Source organism: Carettochelys insculpta, chromosome 16 (assembly GCF_033958435.1).
Source record: "Carettochelys insculpta isolate YL-2023 chromosome 16, ASM3395843v1, whole genome shotgun sequence".
Taxonomy (NCBI): Eukaryota; Metazoa; Chordata; order Testudines; family Carettochelyidae; genus Carettochelys; species Carettochelys insculpta.
In genome coordinates, this window is record NC_134152.1 from 30,327,591 (window position 1) to 30,340,691 (window position 13,101).

The following is a 13,101-nucleotide window of genomic DNA, read 5'->3' on the forward strand; positions in this document are numbered from 1 at the left end:
TCTACAAACAGCATTTTGTGTGTAGATGCTCCACAAGTTTGGTGAAGATGGCAACACAACAGAAAGGGGGGAAACAGGACTAGTGGTGGGACCTCTCACAACAGAAAGAGGGGAAAAATACATATAGGTGAAATGAACCAACTGCATAATGATCTGGGGAGAGAACAGAACCGCAGCAAGAGTGAAAATGGGGAGCTCCCTGATCAGCCTAATGCCTTGCACTCTGGGAGAGGATCTGAACAGCAGATGCAAAATGCAGGTGGCAGGGAATGTAACCAGACAGGCATAGTATCATATTAAATTGACCTTGCCTGTTCAAAACTTTCTCCTGATGCCTGTAACTTTTTCCTGGTACCAAATCCTCTGACACTAATAGACCAATATTTGAAAGGACTCACCACCTAACATTTACCACTGACATGGTGTGCTCTTTTGAAAATCTGGCCCTAGCAGTGGTCCCCTTCTTCTGAACATTTCAGCCCTATTTTCTAATCCCAACTGGGTGATTTACTCACTCTGTGATCTCAGACAATTCATATGACCTGCTTGTGCTTTGGTTAACCCAGCTGAAAATATTAGGTCAAAAGCAAGCACTGTGCTGGAAAATCAGAAGATTCATCTAAGCTCAGCTCTGAATGAAAAATAATTCTATATCAGTAAGGAGATAAATAGCTTATTTTAGAAATGCATCTAAACTAGAGCCTTGGACTCACTGAGATCTGAGGACCTGGCATGGGGTGTTATCTCCCAATCGGAACCTTCTCTTACAGTTTTCATTCTGAGTTGCACATTAATCCAGTTGGAGCCGATTTTCTAGATTTGGTTTTAGATGTTGGAAACCTTGAAAAACCATCTGCTGCTGTGAAATTTCTTCCATTTAAGGATGAAATCCCGTATGCTTTCAGATCCAAGTCAGTCATGAACCCAGAACCTTGCCTAATGCAAGCCTAAATCTGATTAGGAATACCATGCCATCAGCCCGTCACTGATGCACCTCAGCTCTGCATACAGAGCTGAAAGTTTATGCAACCCTTCTGCCAGGTGAGGTTAGCAGAAGCCAGGGCTAGGTAATATCTAGGGGTCCCGCTCCATCCATCCGACACATAACCTGGGGAATTCACACACCACCTCGAGCACCCTGGAAAGACAATGCTTCCCCACTTGCAGGCACAGTGTCTGAGTCTCAAAAAGAAACTGTTAATAACAAGGAGGGGAGTAAGTTGGCATTAATTTGGGAAAACACCACAAACAGGGTTCATAAACTAAACCATGAGTAAAAGTCCCACCTCAAATAGGTTGAGTAGTGTCCCTTTCCTCTCAGGTTATTAAGTCCAGCAATCTGACTGTCCCATTCACATGCCCAGCCCTTCTCTGTGCCCCATTCACATTTGCTGCCCATGGTTGGCACAGACCCAGAGTTCAAAGGTGCACTCACAGAGTTCACTTTCCATCCTGGGGTGGGGTAGGGGATAGGAGAGAGAGAAAGCCATCTTCCTCCATTAGTTACTCACCATCTGTCTACTTAATGCTCTCCACTGTTGCCCATCACTGCTGCCACCTTCTCGTTGCATGTCTCTACCTAGCTGGCTGTCAGTCACCATCCACACCTTAGCTATGACTTCTGCCCATCAGTCTCAAATAATTTCAGCTCCCACTGATTTTTGCAAGCAGGATAGGAGAAACACAGCTGCAATGCAATTAACATCACAATAAAAACTTAGCTTTGAAAGTGGAGTGATAGGAACCTACCGAACCAGCCCCAGCACAAGAGATATGCAACCCTAAATTTCCCCTATTTTCTCCCCCTCCTGCTCCTCCCAACCCTGAGCACGCTGCAAATGAGCCCCTGCTTAGCAAGGTTCTTTCTGCTAACTGTGAGCCTTTTCCTTTGGAACAATTTAGTTCAGTGTTAATTTTTCATATTCCCACAAAATTACAAACATTGGTAACCACATATTAGCTACCCCTGCATTTCATATGAACATAGGTAGTGTTGGGCCACAAATTAAGTTGATCACAATGAGCCAAACACCATTTTATCTTCTAAATATCTAACTAATCAAGGCAAACCAGGAGCAAATTATATTTCCATAGACACACGCAGAGACGCCTCCCTCTTCCAGCTAGCTGTACTGGAAGCATTCTTTCAGATCCTGCTTACACATAAATGGAGTTTATTTCAATTCAGCCTTGGTTTTCCAAACTTTCCAGCATCAATGGATCTTTGCAGAGAAGCTTATGTCAATGCTCCCTCTCCTGGGATGATATTAAAGTATGCAACATGAAAAGCCTTCCTATAGACAGCTCCCAAGTAAATGCCTCATGCTGGTCTAAAGAGACTCTCTTTAAGCACTTGGGGGACAGGTTCCACTTGGAAAAGTGAAGGTGCAAAATGAGAGAGTGGGGCTCTATGTTAATTACCTTTCACTGGAGCCCTATCAAATTCACACTTCATTTTGATAATTTCCCAGGCATAGGATTTTAAAACCTGCAACTTTCATGAGTTCAGCTATTTAACTCAGCCACTTCATGATGTCACTCTAGAGGTCTTGACTCAAAAATTAAAAGAAGAATTGGGGGAGGCACAAGGTTATTGAAGGGTAGTTGTAGTACTGCTTATCCTTACTTCTGTGCTGCTGGCGGAGGCACCCTTACTTTTGCTCTGCTGACTGTTACCACTCTGCAGCTGTAAGCTCTGAAGGCAGCACTGCAGGAATAAGTGGCATGGTATGAGATCAGGACTCATGCTGCTGCACCGCTGCTAACCACCCAGCACTGAAGATAGTGCAGAAATAAGGATGGCAATACTGTGACCTCCCTGCAATTTCCTCTTAGGTCAAAGACCCCAGTTTTAAAAATGCCCGTCTCCCCTGTGAAATCTGTACCGTATAGACTAAAGGCAAACAAAAGACCAAATTTCATGGGGAAGACCATATTTCATGGTCCAAGACATGTTTTTCATGGCCATGAATCTGGTAGCAGCCAACTTCTCTCTGATTCCAGATCCAATTTGCTCAGTTTACAGGTTGAAAAGGTGTCGACCCTGAAGGATCTGAGAGAGAAGCTGAAGTTCTTCCTTCTCATGCAACATGACCAGAAATACAGGACTGAAGTGGAGCCATCACTGGGCTGCACAGCAGCAACTGGGCAAAATTTAGCAAATTATTTCTGTTGATGCCCATGAAAAAGAGAATCCAGCTGCCTCACCCTAGCTGCTGGGCACACTCTGCAAGGCTAGCAAGAGTCACTGAAGTTGGCAGATAATGACTGTCTACAGAGAATTTCTTCTGGTGAGCTAGGAGGAGACTTTTGTGCAGCCTAGCTTCTTCCAACTTGTTCTTCCTTTATCTCAGTGTTTCACCTGTATCTAATTCAGTTCAGTTGTGATCAAGATAGAACTTGCCTGAATGCGAATGATCATTTCTACGTGCTTGCCTGCAATGTGAACTCTATATGAGTCACGCTATAAAGAGGTGGAAAAATACCACGCACTTACATAGCGTACAGCACATTATCAACTTTCAGTGATTTAGCCTCATTTTGCCCCTACAAAGTATGGATTATGATCTCCAGCCAATTTTCAGGTGGGGAAATGGATGCCCCAAGGGCATATGTGATGTTCTCAAGTGACGGTGCACAACTGCAGGGAACAGTCTAGAGCTGCAAACTCCCAGTTCTGTGCATTAGCAAGAGAACATCCCTCAGTTTCTATGTACAGTGTTACCAACTCCCATGAGTTAACTGCAAGGCTCACAACGTTTCAGGTTTTAGTTAGGAGCCCAGCTCCTAGAAACAAGTAATTACATGAAAAGTCCAGGTTTCTTTTTATTTTTTTTTTTAAAAAAGGAAGTTTCTAGGCCACAGGGCTGTGGATGAAAACCTGAAAATGTGATCTAGGTGCATCCAAGGCTCAAAAATCAGAAGTCAAAGAATGAAAACATTATTATTTTCAGTCTCATGGTCTTTTTGTGGGGTGGGGAGCTGTTAGTCTGTAGCTTCACAAAAAAAAACCCAAGCAGTCCTGTAGGACCTTAAAGACTAACCACTTTATTTATTAGGTAAGGTGTTTTTGTGAGTAAGACCCATTTCATCAGATAAGGTGCTACAGGACTGCTTGTTTTTTGAAGGGGCTAGCGGGTGATTCATGATGATTTTTAACATTGGGGGGTGCTAATATACCAGTGTGTACACACTGAGGCTTGGTCTATACTAGGCAGGTAAGTCAATTGCAGGTACACAATTCTAGCTACAGATAGTTCAATGTCCTGTGTTTCTACCAGCTGCACAAAATTGAAATCAGAAAGATCCATCCTGAACAGGTCCATCTTCACCAAAGCATAGACAAGCCCTGACATGAGCCCATAGCAGAAGCCTCTGAGAAATCAGAAGACTTAGACTCCAGAGCTGCAGCTGAATTAGTGAATACTATAATGGCAAGAAAATGATCTCATATCTTACCGATATATGAGCTGTCAGATTATCACCGTAGTCTACTAGGCCAGTTGCTAGTGTGGGAGTTGAGATACTTAGGCTCTATCCCTAGCTCTGCCCTTGAACTATGATGTAGCTTTAGGCAAGCTTATGTGCTCCCGTGACCCCATCTACAAATTGGAGTAATATTCTTGGTATGGCACTTTGAGATCCACAAGTGCAAATGGCTCTGAAAGAGCTCACTCTTTTTACTGATACTCCAGCTAACATCCAGGAAAACTGTTCCTCCAACAATTTTAGCAAGGGCTAAGACAGGGGGTTTCAAACTTCACTGCATTACGATCCCATTCTGATAACAAAAATTACTCTACAACCCCGGCAGGGCCCTGAAGCCTGAGCCTGCCTCCCTAGGTGGCCAGGTCAAAACCAAAGCCCAAGCCCAAGTCCCAGCACCCCAGACAGGGAGCATAAAGCCAAACCCTGGAATCTCCAGGAAGTCTAAACAGCCCTGGCGATTGCATTAAAACAGGGTCCCGACCAACACTGGAGTCCCAGTTCTGACCCCCAGTTTGAGAACTGCTGATCTAGGGAGACATCTCAAAAGCTGGAGGTTTGGGGCAGTACAGATGACTTCCTGATTCATTAAAGCTGCATGCACACATCTGGCTGTTTTTCACAGGCAAGTTAGAAGCCCTCTGGTGGTGCATAGACCCTTCCCTACACCATTGTTCCCCCTGTTTTTTTTTTATACATGTGCAGAATAAATTTTAAATAAACCTTGTTATCCCCACCCTTGCTCTAGCTTATTTATACCTGGCCCTGCAGATTTCCAAGACCAGCATCTGAAGAAGTGAGTCTGTGCTCATGAAAGCTCACGCGCAAAACTTTTCTGTTAGTCTATAAGGTACCACAGGACCCTTCGTTGCTGTTACAGATCCAGACTAACACGGCTACTCCTCCCATACTTGACAGAATAAATTTTGTTATGTGTACCACCAGTGGAAACACATGCTGCTGGCTGAGGCTCTGCTAATCAGCCAGGCAGCACCTGAATAGACACCTAACTGCCCAGCTTACAGAGAACACTAACCTTCTGCTCCTGGAGCATGATACCCACCTGAGCAGGGACTACTAGGGGTAGCAGCAGGAACAAGGTACTATGCATGGGTGACGAACACCCGAGCCTTAAGGAGCAGAGAAGTGGGGCTCCCTAAAGCGATAGGTGCCTCGGGACCTACGGGACTCGAACCCCCTGCTACAAACACCACCGAACCATGTACGCCAGCCAGCCCCTGACTCGAGCTGATGCCACTCAGCTTCTGCAACCACCCAGTGGCTTTCAACCAAGTAGCCAGACTAGCGCATGCGCAGCTTTCAAGGACACACCCCCCCCCCCCGCCGGCCGCACGGACGCGTGCGCACCACAGATACGGTGGCCGGGCGGCCGCGCACCGCCTACAACGCCTGTGTGGATTGGGAGGTTATGGGTCGTGGGGGCGGGATGGCGCAGGCGCGCTCGGGCTCCGACTGCCGGAGCGTAAACAAGGCGCTGGAAGGGATGAGGGGGCGGTCGGAGTCAAGTGGGGCCCACAGCCGCAGAGGCTGAGCCCGCGCTCTCAGCTCCCCGCCGGCCGGGGTCCTGCCGCCTAGGGAGGCGCCATGAACCTGGCCAGTCAGAGCGGGGAGGCCGGCTCCGGCCAGCTGCTCTTCGCCAACTTTAACCAGGACAACACGTAAGGGGGGGGGGCACTTCGGGGCCGTAGGCGGCGGTGGGAGGGACCTGGAGGTAGGGGAAGGGCTTCTGGGAAAGGGGGCGGGGCTGCCTGGTTCTCGTGGGGGGTGGGGTAGTGGGGCGTTGCCCGTCTTGCTCTGCTGCCTAGGCGAGGTGCTGCCCCGCAGCCTGCCCCCAGCTGGAGGCTATGGCTGGAGTGGGCCTCCAGTTAGACCTCTTTTCCCCCCATCCCCTGCCTACGGTGGGAGTGGGCCCCCTCCACAGCACTCACTCCTGCAGGTGCTGGATTGAGGTGCAAGTGGGTGATGCTTCTGCACCCCCTGGTTTGAAGTGATGTCTGTCATATACGGGGTTTGTCATTTGGTTCAGTGGCATTCAACACCTGTCAGCCCCATTCAGTGTGCCCCAACACCTCGCTTTTTCCCCATCCAGCTGTTCTTCCCCCATTGGACAGGATAAGCTGTAGACTCTTTTTGTGAGCTCCTCATTCACTCCTCCAGTTTGGATGTGGAGGATGCACTTCTCTTTTCTGTTCCCCAACTCGTAAGATAAAGTTCCTGTAAGTGCTTTTGTTGGCTAGATCACAGTGCTTGGCAGGTCTGGGTCAGCATCATTCTTATTTTACAGCTGAGGAAATGGAGGTGCAGAGAACAGTGTTTCCTGTAAGCTGTGTACTTGTGTGGCCACTCGGGGGAAATTCGAATGCTGCCCCACTCCTTAGCAGAGTGCCAACATCTAGGTTTTGTGTTCCTGTTGGTGCTGCATGTTCATACATGACTCCATGCACATTAAAAAAATTATTCTGCACATGGATGGGTAAAATTGGCACGTGGGTGGAAAAAGATTAGAGGGACCATTGGTACAGGCATAAGGCCCTATTTATCATACGCAATCTTTAACATACAAGTACGGTGTCCCCTCTTAATGCCCTAAAATTTCTCTGTTCTGTGTTGTGGTTACCCTCCACTTTCAATTGCTGTCCTTGAAATGTGCTCCTTTTTGGTGTCCCTGGGATGTGTCCCTTGTTCACTTTACGGTGTCATTCTCTTCGGGAGACTGAGGGATGGGACTCCAAGGAGTTAGTGTGGCATGGGATTGCAACTCATTGTGGTCATGTTTTCAGGTAACTTTCTCTTAAGCCTCTCTGGTGATGAGATGAAGTGTAATATCTTTTAGAGATGCTTCATTAGCAGTAGCTCTGTTCAATGTCTTATTTTACTCAAAGTCCATGGGCACCCCCTTTTCACAAAACAGCATGGTTCTTAAAATCTCACTTTTCTTATGTGTTTTGGATTCTAGAGAGTGATAGCATACTCCATGTCACCCTTATCCCCCAAATTATTCAACTAATTGTATTTACTGTTTTAGCTTTGTGTCCGAGTCTCAGTCTCCTTAGCTTAGGAATACAAAAAGTGATGATGGATATGGTGTAGACAAATAAATTCATACATATTGAAGAATATCATGAGAAAGTATCACTGAAGTTTAACACTTTCAGTTTAAATATGGGTAACAGGAGGAAGCAGAGGTGGCAAGAATTATGGAAAGGTCTTCCTCTTTTGAATTTTTCTTGCCAGTTCCATTTGAGAGCTTGATGGACTATGCTGGATGATGGTTTTTTGAGAGTGTGGTCTAACCAGCCCCACTTCCTTCTCTTGATTTGAACATTAAGTGGTTCTTGTCCTACTCTGTTCCAAAGCTCCTCATTTGAGACAAAGTCTTGCCATTTGATGTCAATGATGGGCCTCGGGCGTCTGTTTATGAATGTCTGTAGCTTGTGATTTGAAGACTTTGGTACGCCAGTTCTCATATCCATACAACAGCACACTCATCGCAGTTGTGTTGAAAATCCACAGTTTTGTCTTTGCAGATATTATTTGTGAACCCCAAATAGGACAAAGAGTCTTGAATGCAGCTGTTGCTTTCCTTGTCCTGCCATTGATATCCTTGTCTGTTCCTCTTTCTGCCAATAATACTCCTCAAGTAGATGAACTACTCCACATCTTCCAGGTCATCCCCTCCCAGTGTGATGATGGTGGTGCTGAATTGGTTAATCCTCATTGTCTTGGTCTTTCCCTTGTTAAAGCTCAGTGCAGTCATTGCGGCAGTTTTATCTCCTGTTGCGACCTTTTCTTCCATGCTTTCAGGTCGGTTTGGAAGGACATCATCAGCAAAATCAGTGTCTTCTAGGTGTTTGAAGTGGCTTGTGCTTTCATAGCTCTACAAATGAACAGTAAGAAATCAAATCTCTTTTCCTTGCAGCAGCCTCAAATATCTTGATCCCTTTTCAGAAAGTGCAGAAAACTCAGTGAGTTTGTGAAAGCTTTGGGTGATATTCTGTGATAGCTCTGGAAAATGAGTGGAAATACTGCATTGGGATTCTTTGAAAGAGCGGGAGATACTGTGAACCTGGCTGATGTATTTGATGTTGAGAATAGTAGGGTGGGGGAGGGCGGGGAGGAACAACAGCCGGATTTAGAGGGAGGGTAGCATATGTATGTCTATACAGCAGCCTTATTTTGAAATGAGCTATTCCAAAATAGCTTATTTGGAAATTACACTGATGCACACAAAAATGCATTTCGAAATAGAACTTATCTATTTAAAATACAGCAGCTACACACACAGAGCCTATTTCAAAACAGAGCCATTGGATGCACTATGGCTTATTTCGAAATAGGCTTTATTCCCTGTCTTAACAGCACCTATTTCAAAGTTGCTATTTTGAAATAGGCTCTATTCCTCGTGGAATGAGGCTTACCACTTTTGAAATAGCGGTTGTGTTGTGTAGATGCTGGAATAGTTATTTCAAAATAACTGCTATTTGGACCTACCTATAGTCACAGGCATGCTGTAAATAAATCATAAATGTTCTGTTTTATAGTGGTTCACACCAAGTTTCTTCAACTTTCTGGTAGAAGTTTCTGCAACTTCTTTGGGACTTCATATTGTGCATCTTATACCAGCAGTTCTCAATCAGGGCTTTGGGGGTGTTGAGAGAGGGGAGAGCTGCAAGCAGATGTCAGGGGGTTGCCAAGCAGGGGCCAGTGTTAGATTTGATGAGGCCTGGAAGCCAAAGCCCTGCTGTTTGGGACAGAAGCTTGGGCTCACAGCCTTGCCACCTGTGGTGGAAGCCAAAGCCTGCTGAACTTAGCTCAGCGAGAACCCTTGTGGCATGGGCCCTTGGTCAGTTGCTCTGTGTGCTACCACCTAATGCTGGAACTGGCTATGCAGATATACAATTGTTGTGGCCCTGATGGGCGATGAAGTTTTTACAGCGTGTTGAGAAGGCCTCAGAAATAATAAAGATTGAGAACCACTGCCTTATACAGGTCAGCATGCACTCAAGCATGCAGAGTATGTGCTTTTTTTTGCCTTTTTTTAAAATACTGAGTGCACAACTTTTTCTACCAGTCACAAGGTAAATCAAGCCAAAGGATAACAAACTAGGGATTATTTTTTTAACCTCTTTCTATTACTATTTTAAAGGACTAGCCGTTAACTTATTTTTAAAATACGCTGTCCAAGTTGAAGAGTCTAAAAACTTTACTCTTTCCTTCCTTAACGCTGATATTGTTTTTCCTTATAAAAGTCCCTTGAGTTTGTTTTTTAAATCATATCAGTGTGTATGCAGAGGAGAAATCTGTTTCATGATAACTTTGTCTGCAGGGTAGTGTTTGTATGCTTTTGCAAGTGGAGGAACATAAAATAGCGGTATGATAGAGCCTCCCACTTCAGTATTTTTACCTGTGTATTTGAACTTGAAATGTTTAACAGGTTGCTTATGAAACTTGATTTAACATAGCAAGCTTTGTTTAGCAAACTGCTTTGTGAGACTGTTTCTCACTATGATCCCTTGTTACTGAAAATTTATCACAGCTAGGAATTACAGTTGACCAGAATTATTTCCTCTTAACTCAACTGTTTTACAGTCCCTGGATTTATTTTTCCAGAAATATTCATCTTTTTCTGGAATTGGTCTGTGCTGTTTGTTGTCATATTTGGATTTTGTGAGTAAGTTTAAAAACGAATCTCTAACTTGCTGAAGAACAGTGTTGGTTATCTTCTGTTCTCTACAGAAATTAAGTCCAGCTAACCACAATTCATCTGGTCAAACCTAAATCTGTATATGATGCCCTGTTCTGTAGTCTTCACAGTAATGGTGGGGATGGGAAAGGATGGCACTACGTAATGGGAGCAATTTTTCCTCCCTGCTTTCTCAAACCCTAGAGAAGAAAAGCAGAGTTTATTAAATATATAAGAGGTAAAGTGAAACAGATTGTCCTCTCTTTGATTAGGAAACAGATTTAGTGATAACTAGCCCAACTTGAATCAGATATATAAAATATGCATCCTCAATATATAAAACAGCGGATCTTAAAGGCTTCTGTTGAAAAAGCAGTTCACTTTTACATGTTGATCCAGTTTGTTGTAAGTGAGCTGCTAGCCAGGATGTGTGTGTTCTAAATCTAAAGTTACAAATATTAACTAAATAGTTCAAAGTTAAATGAAGGTAGTGAATGAAGGAATTGGAATTTTACTGCACCACTCAATTAAGTTGTTTTAGTATATGTATATAAAATCCAGAAGATAAGATTTTTAATTTAGTGCAGTTCCAAATTTTTGTAGAAAAGAATAATCTGTCAGACAGAAGAAGATGGGAAAGAGCTGTCCTTAAGGAGACATTAATTGTTTCAGTGCATCGAAGGCTAGTACAAATTTATATTATTATAATTGCACTTGGTACATAAGAACAGCCATACTTGGTCAGACTAAAGGTCTGTCTAGCCCAGTATCCTGTCTTCCAACAGTGGCCAATCCCAGATGCCTCAGAATTAGCGAACAAAGCAGGTAATCATCAAGTGATCCCTCCCTTGTTACCATTTTCAGCTTCTGACAGAGACTAGAGACACCATTCCTACCCATTCTGGCTAATAAGTATTGATGGACCTAACGTCTGTAAATTTCTCTAATTCTTTTTTGAAACCTGATAAAGTCCTTGTCTTTACAACGTCCTCTGACGAGGAGTTCCACAGGTTGTCTTTGAGCTTTGTGAAGAAATGCTTCCTTTTGTTTATTTTAAACCTGCTACCCATTTATTTCATTTGGTGACCCCTTAATTCTTATGTTACAGGAAGAAGTAAGTAACTTTTCCTTGTGCCTATATCTGTACACAGTATTCAAGGTGTGTGCATACCATGGATTTATACAGAAGCAGTAAGATATTCCCTCTCTCTTCGTTTAATGAATCCTAAGATTGTTGGTGTTTTTTTTTTCATTTTTGACTGCTACTGTACATTGTGAATGTTTTCAAAGAACTATCCACCATGACTCCAAAATCTGTCTTGAGTAGTAATAGTTCAAATAGTTCAAATAGTTGAGTAGTTCAAATAGTTCAATTTTATGTATAGCTGGAATTATTTTTTCCAATTGGCATTACTTTACATTTATCAACATTAAAATTCATTTGCCATTTTGTTACCCAATCACCTAATTTTGTGAGATCCTTTTGAAGGTCTTCACAGTCTGCTTAGTTCTTAACTCTCCTGAGCAGTTTAATATCATCTGCAATTTTTGCCACTTCACTATTTTCCGCAGACAATTTATAAATATGGAATAGGATTGGTACCAGTATGGACCCTTGGGAGACACCACTAGCTGCATCTGTGAAAATTGGCCATTTATTTTAACTCTTTGTTTCCTGTCTTTTAATCAGGTATCAGTCCATGAGAGGATTTCCCTCTTATCCCATGACAATTTACGTTACTCAAGAGTCTTTGTGAGGCACCTTATCAAAAGCTTTCTGGAAACCCAAGTACACTATAGCCACTGGATTCCCCTCATCCACTTGCTTGTTGACTCCCTCAAAGAACTCTAGTAGATTAGTAAAGCATGATTTCCCATTACACAAACCATATTGACTTTTCCCCAACAAATTATGTTCCTCTGTGTTTGACATTCTATTCTTTACTATATTTTCGAGTAATTTGTCTGGTGCTGACATCAGACATGTCAGTTTGTAATTGGCAGGATCACTTCTAGAGCCCTTTAGAAATATGGACATCACATTAGTTATCTTCCAGTCATTAGGTACAGAAGATGATTTAAGGCATAGGTTACATACCACAGGTAATGGTTCCGTAATTTCATATTTGATTTTTTTCAGAATGCCATCTGGTCCTGGTGACTCATTACTGTCAAGTTTATAAGAACATAGTTACTGAAGTTGGACTGTTGGAACGTTAAAGAATACTACCAACACACAAGTTGGTGTAATGTTGCATAGTGTTTTTCAGTTTAAGGAAATATAGTTCCAGAATGTAATCAAATAGGTATCTTCTTCATTGTCTTTCTCAGAAAATAGCATTTTAGATGTACTTTCATTTGTTCCACTTGTAATGCAACAGTAACTTCTAGATATTTAGGTGCTATTCACAAATATTTTACTTGTGTTTAAAAAAACAAAACAAAACAAAACATGGATTTATTTTTATGCAACATCCAAAGTCTGTCTTGGATAGGGTATATTTTGGAGCTAGAATTTGGGATTTTTGCCTGAAACATACTATACGCACCTTTGATGCATTAATGAAAAGAATTTTTTATCCTGGTTCATGCTTCTTTTTGAGGTGGTAGTTTCACTCAGTGAGAACACATTAGAGTGAGACACAGTCACAGGGGCCAAGATATTTTCAGTAAACTCTTTCATATCCGGCATTCTGTCATCTGGAACTCTCAAATAACTGGCATTTTAACCATAAGTAAATTTTAATTAATTTCCATAAGTACAGAATAGTAAAAATAAATACAAATGCAGTATAAGTTTACAGTATACAGTATTACTGTTGTTGATAATGTACTCTGCCTACGTTTGTTTATTTCTTAATATCTAATATTGGTTTTCTTTAATGTTATGCATTGCTAGGTATTCCTCTCTA

The 13,101-nt window shown here is 42.9% G+C and overlaps 1 protein-coding gene across 2 annotated transcripts in view; it reads left to right on the plus strand.

The window, feature by feature from the left end:
* The first annotated feature begins 5,966 nt into the window (after positions 1-5,966).
* The window catches only part of WIPI2 (WD repeat domain, phosphoinositide interacting 2), a 45,387-nt gene continuing 38,252 nt past the window's right edge, over positions 5,967-13,101 (plus strand). For both annotated transcript variants that reach the window (XM_075010564.1, XM_075010565.1), the window contains exon 1: positions 5,967-6,164. In XM_075010564.1, coding sequence (XP_074866665.1) covers positions 6,091-6,164 — 74 coding nt within the window. In that variant the 5' untranslated portion in view covers positions 5,967-6,090. The remainder of the gene's footprint in view (positions 6,165-13,101) is intronic.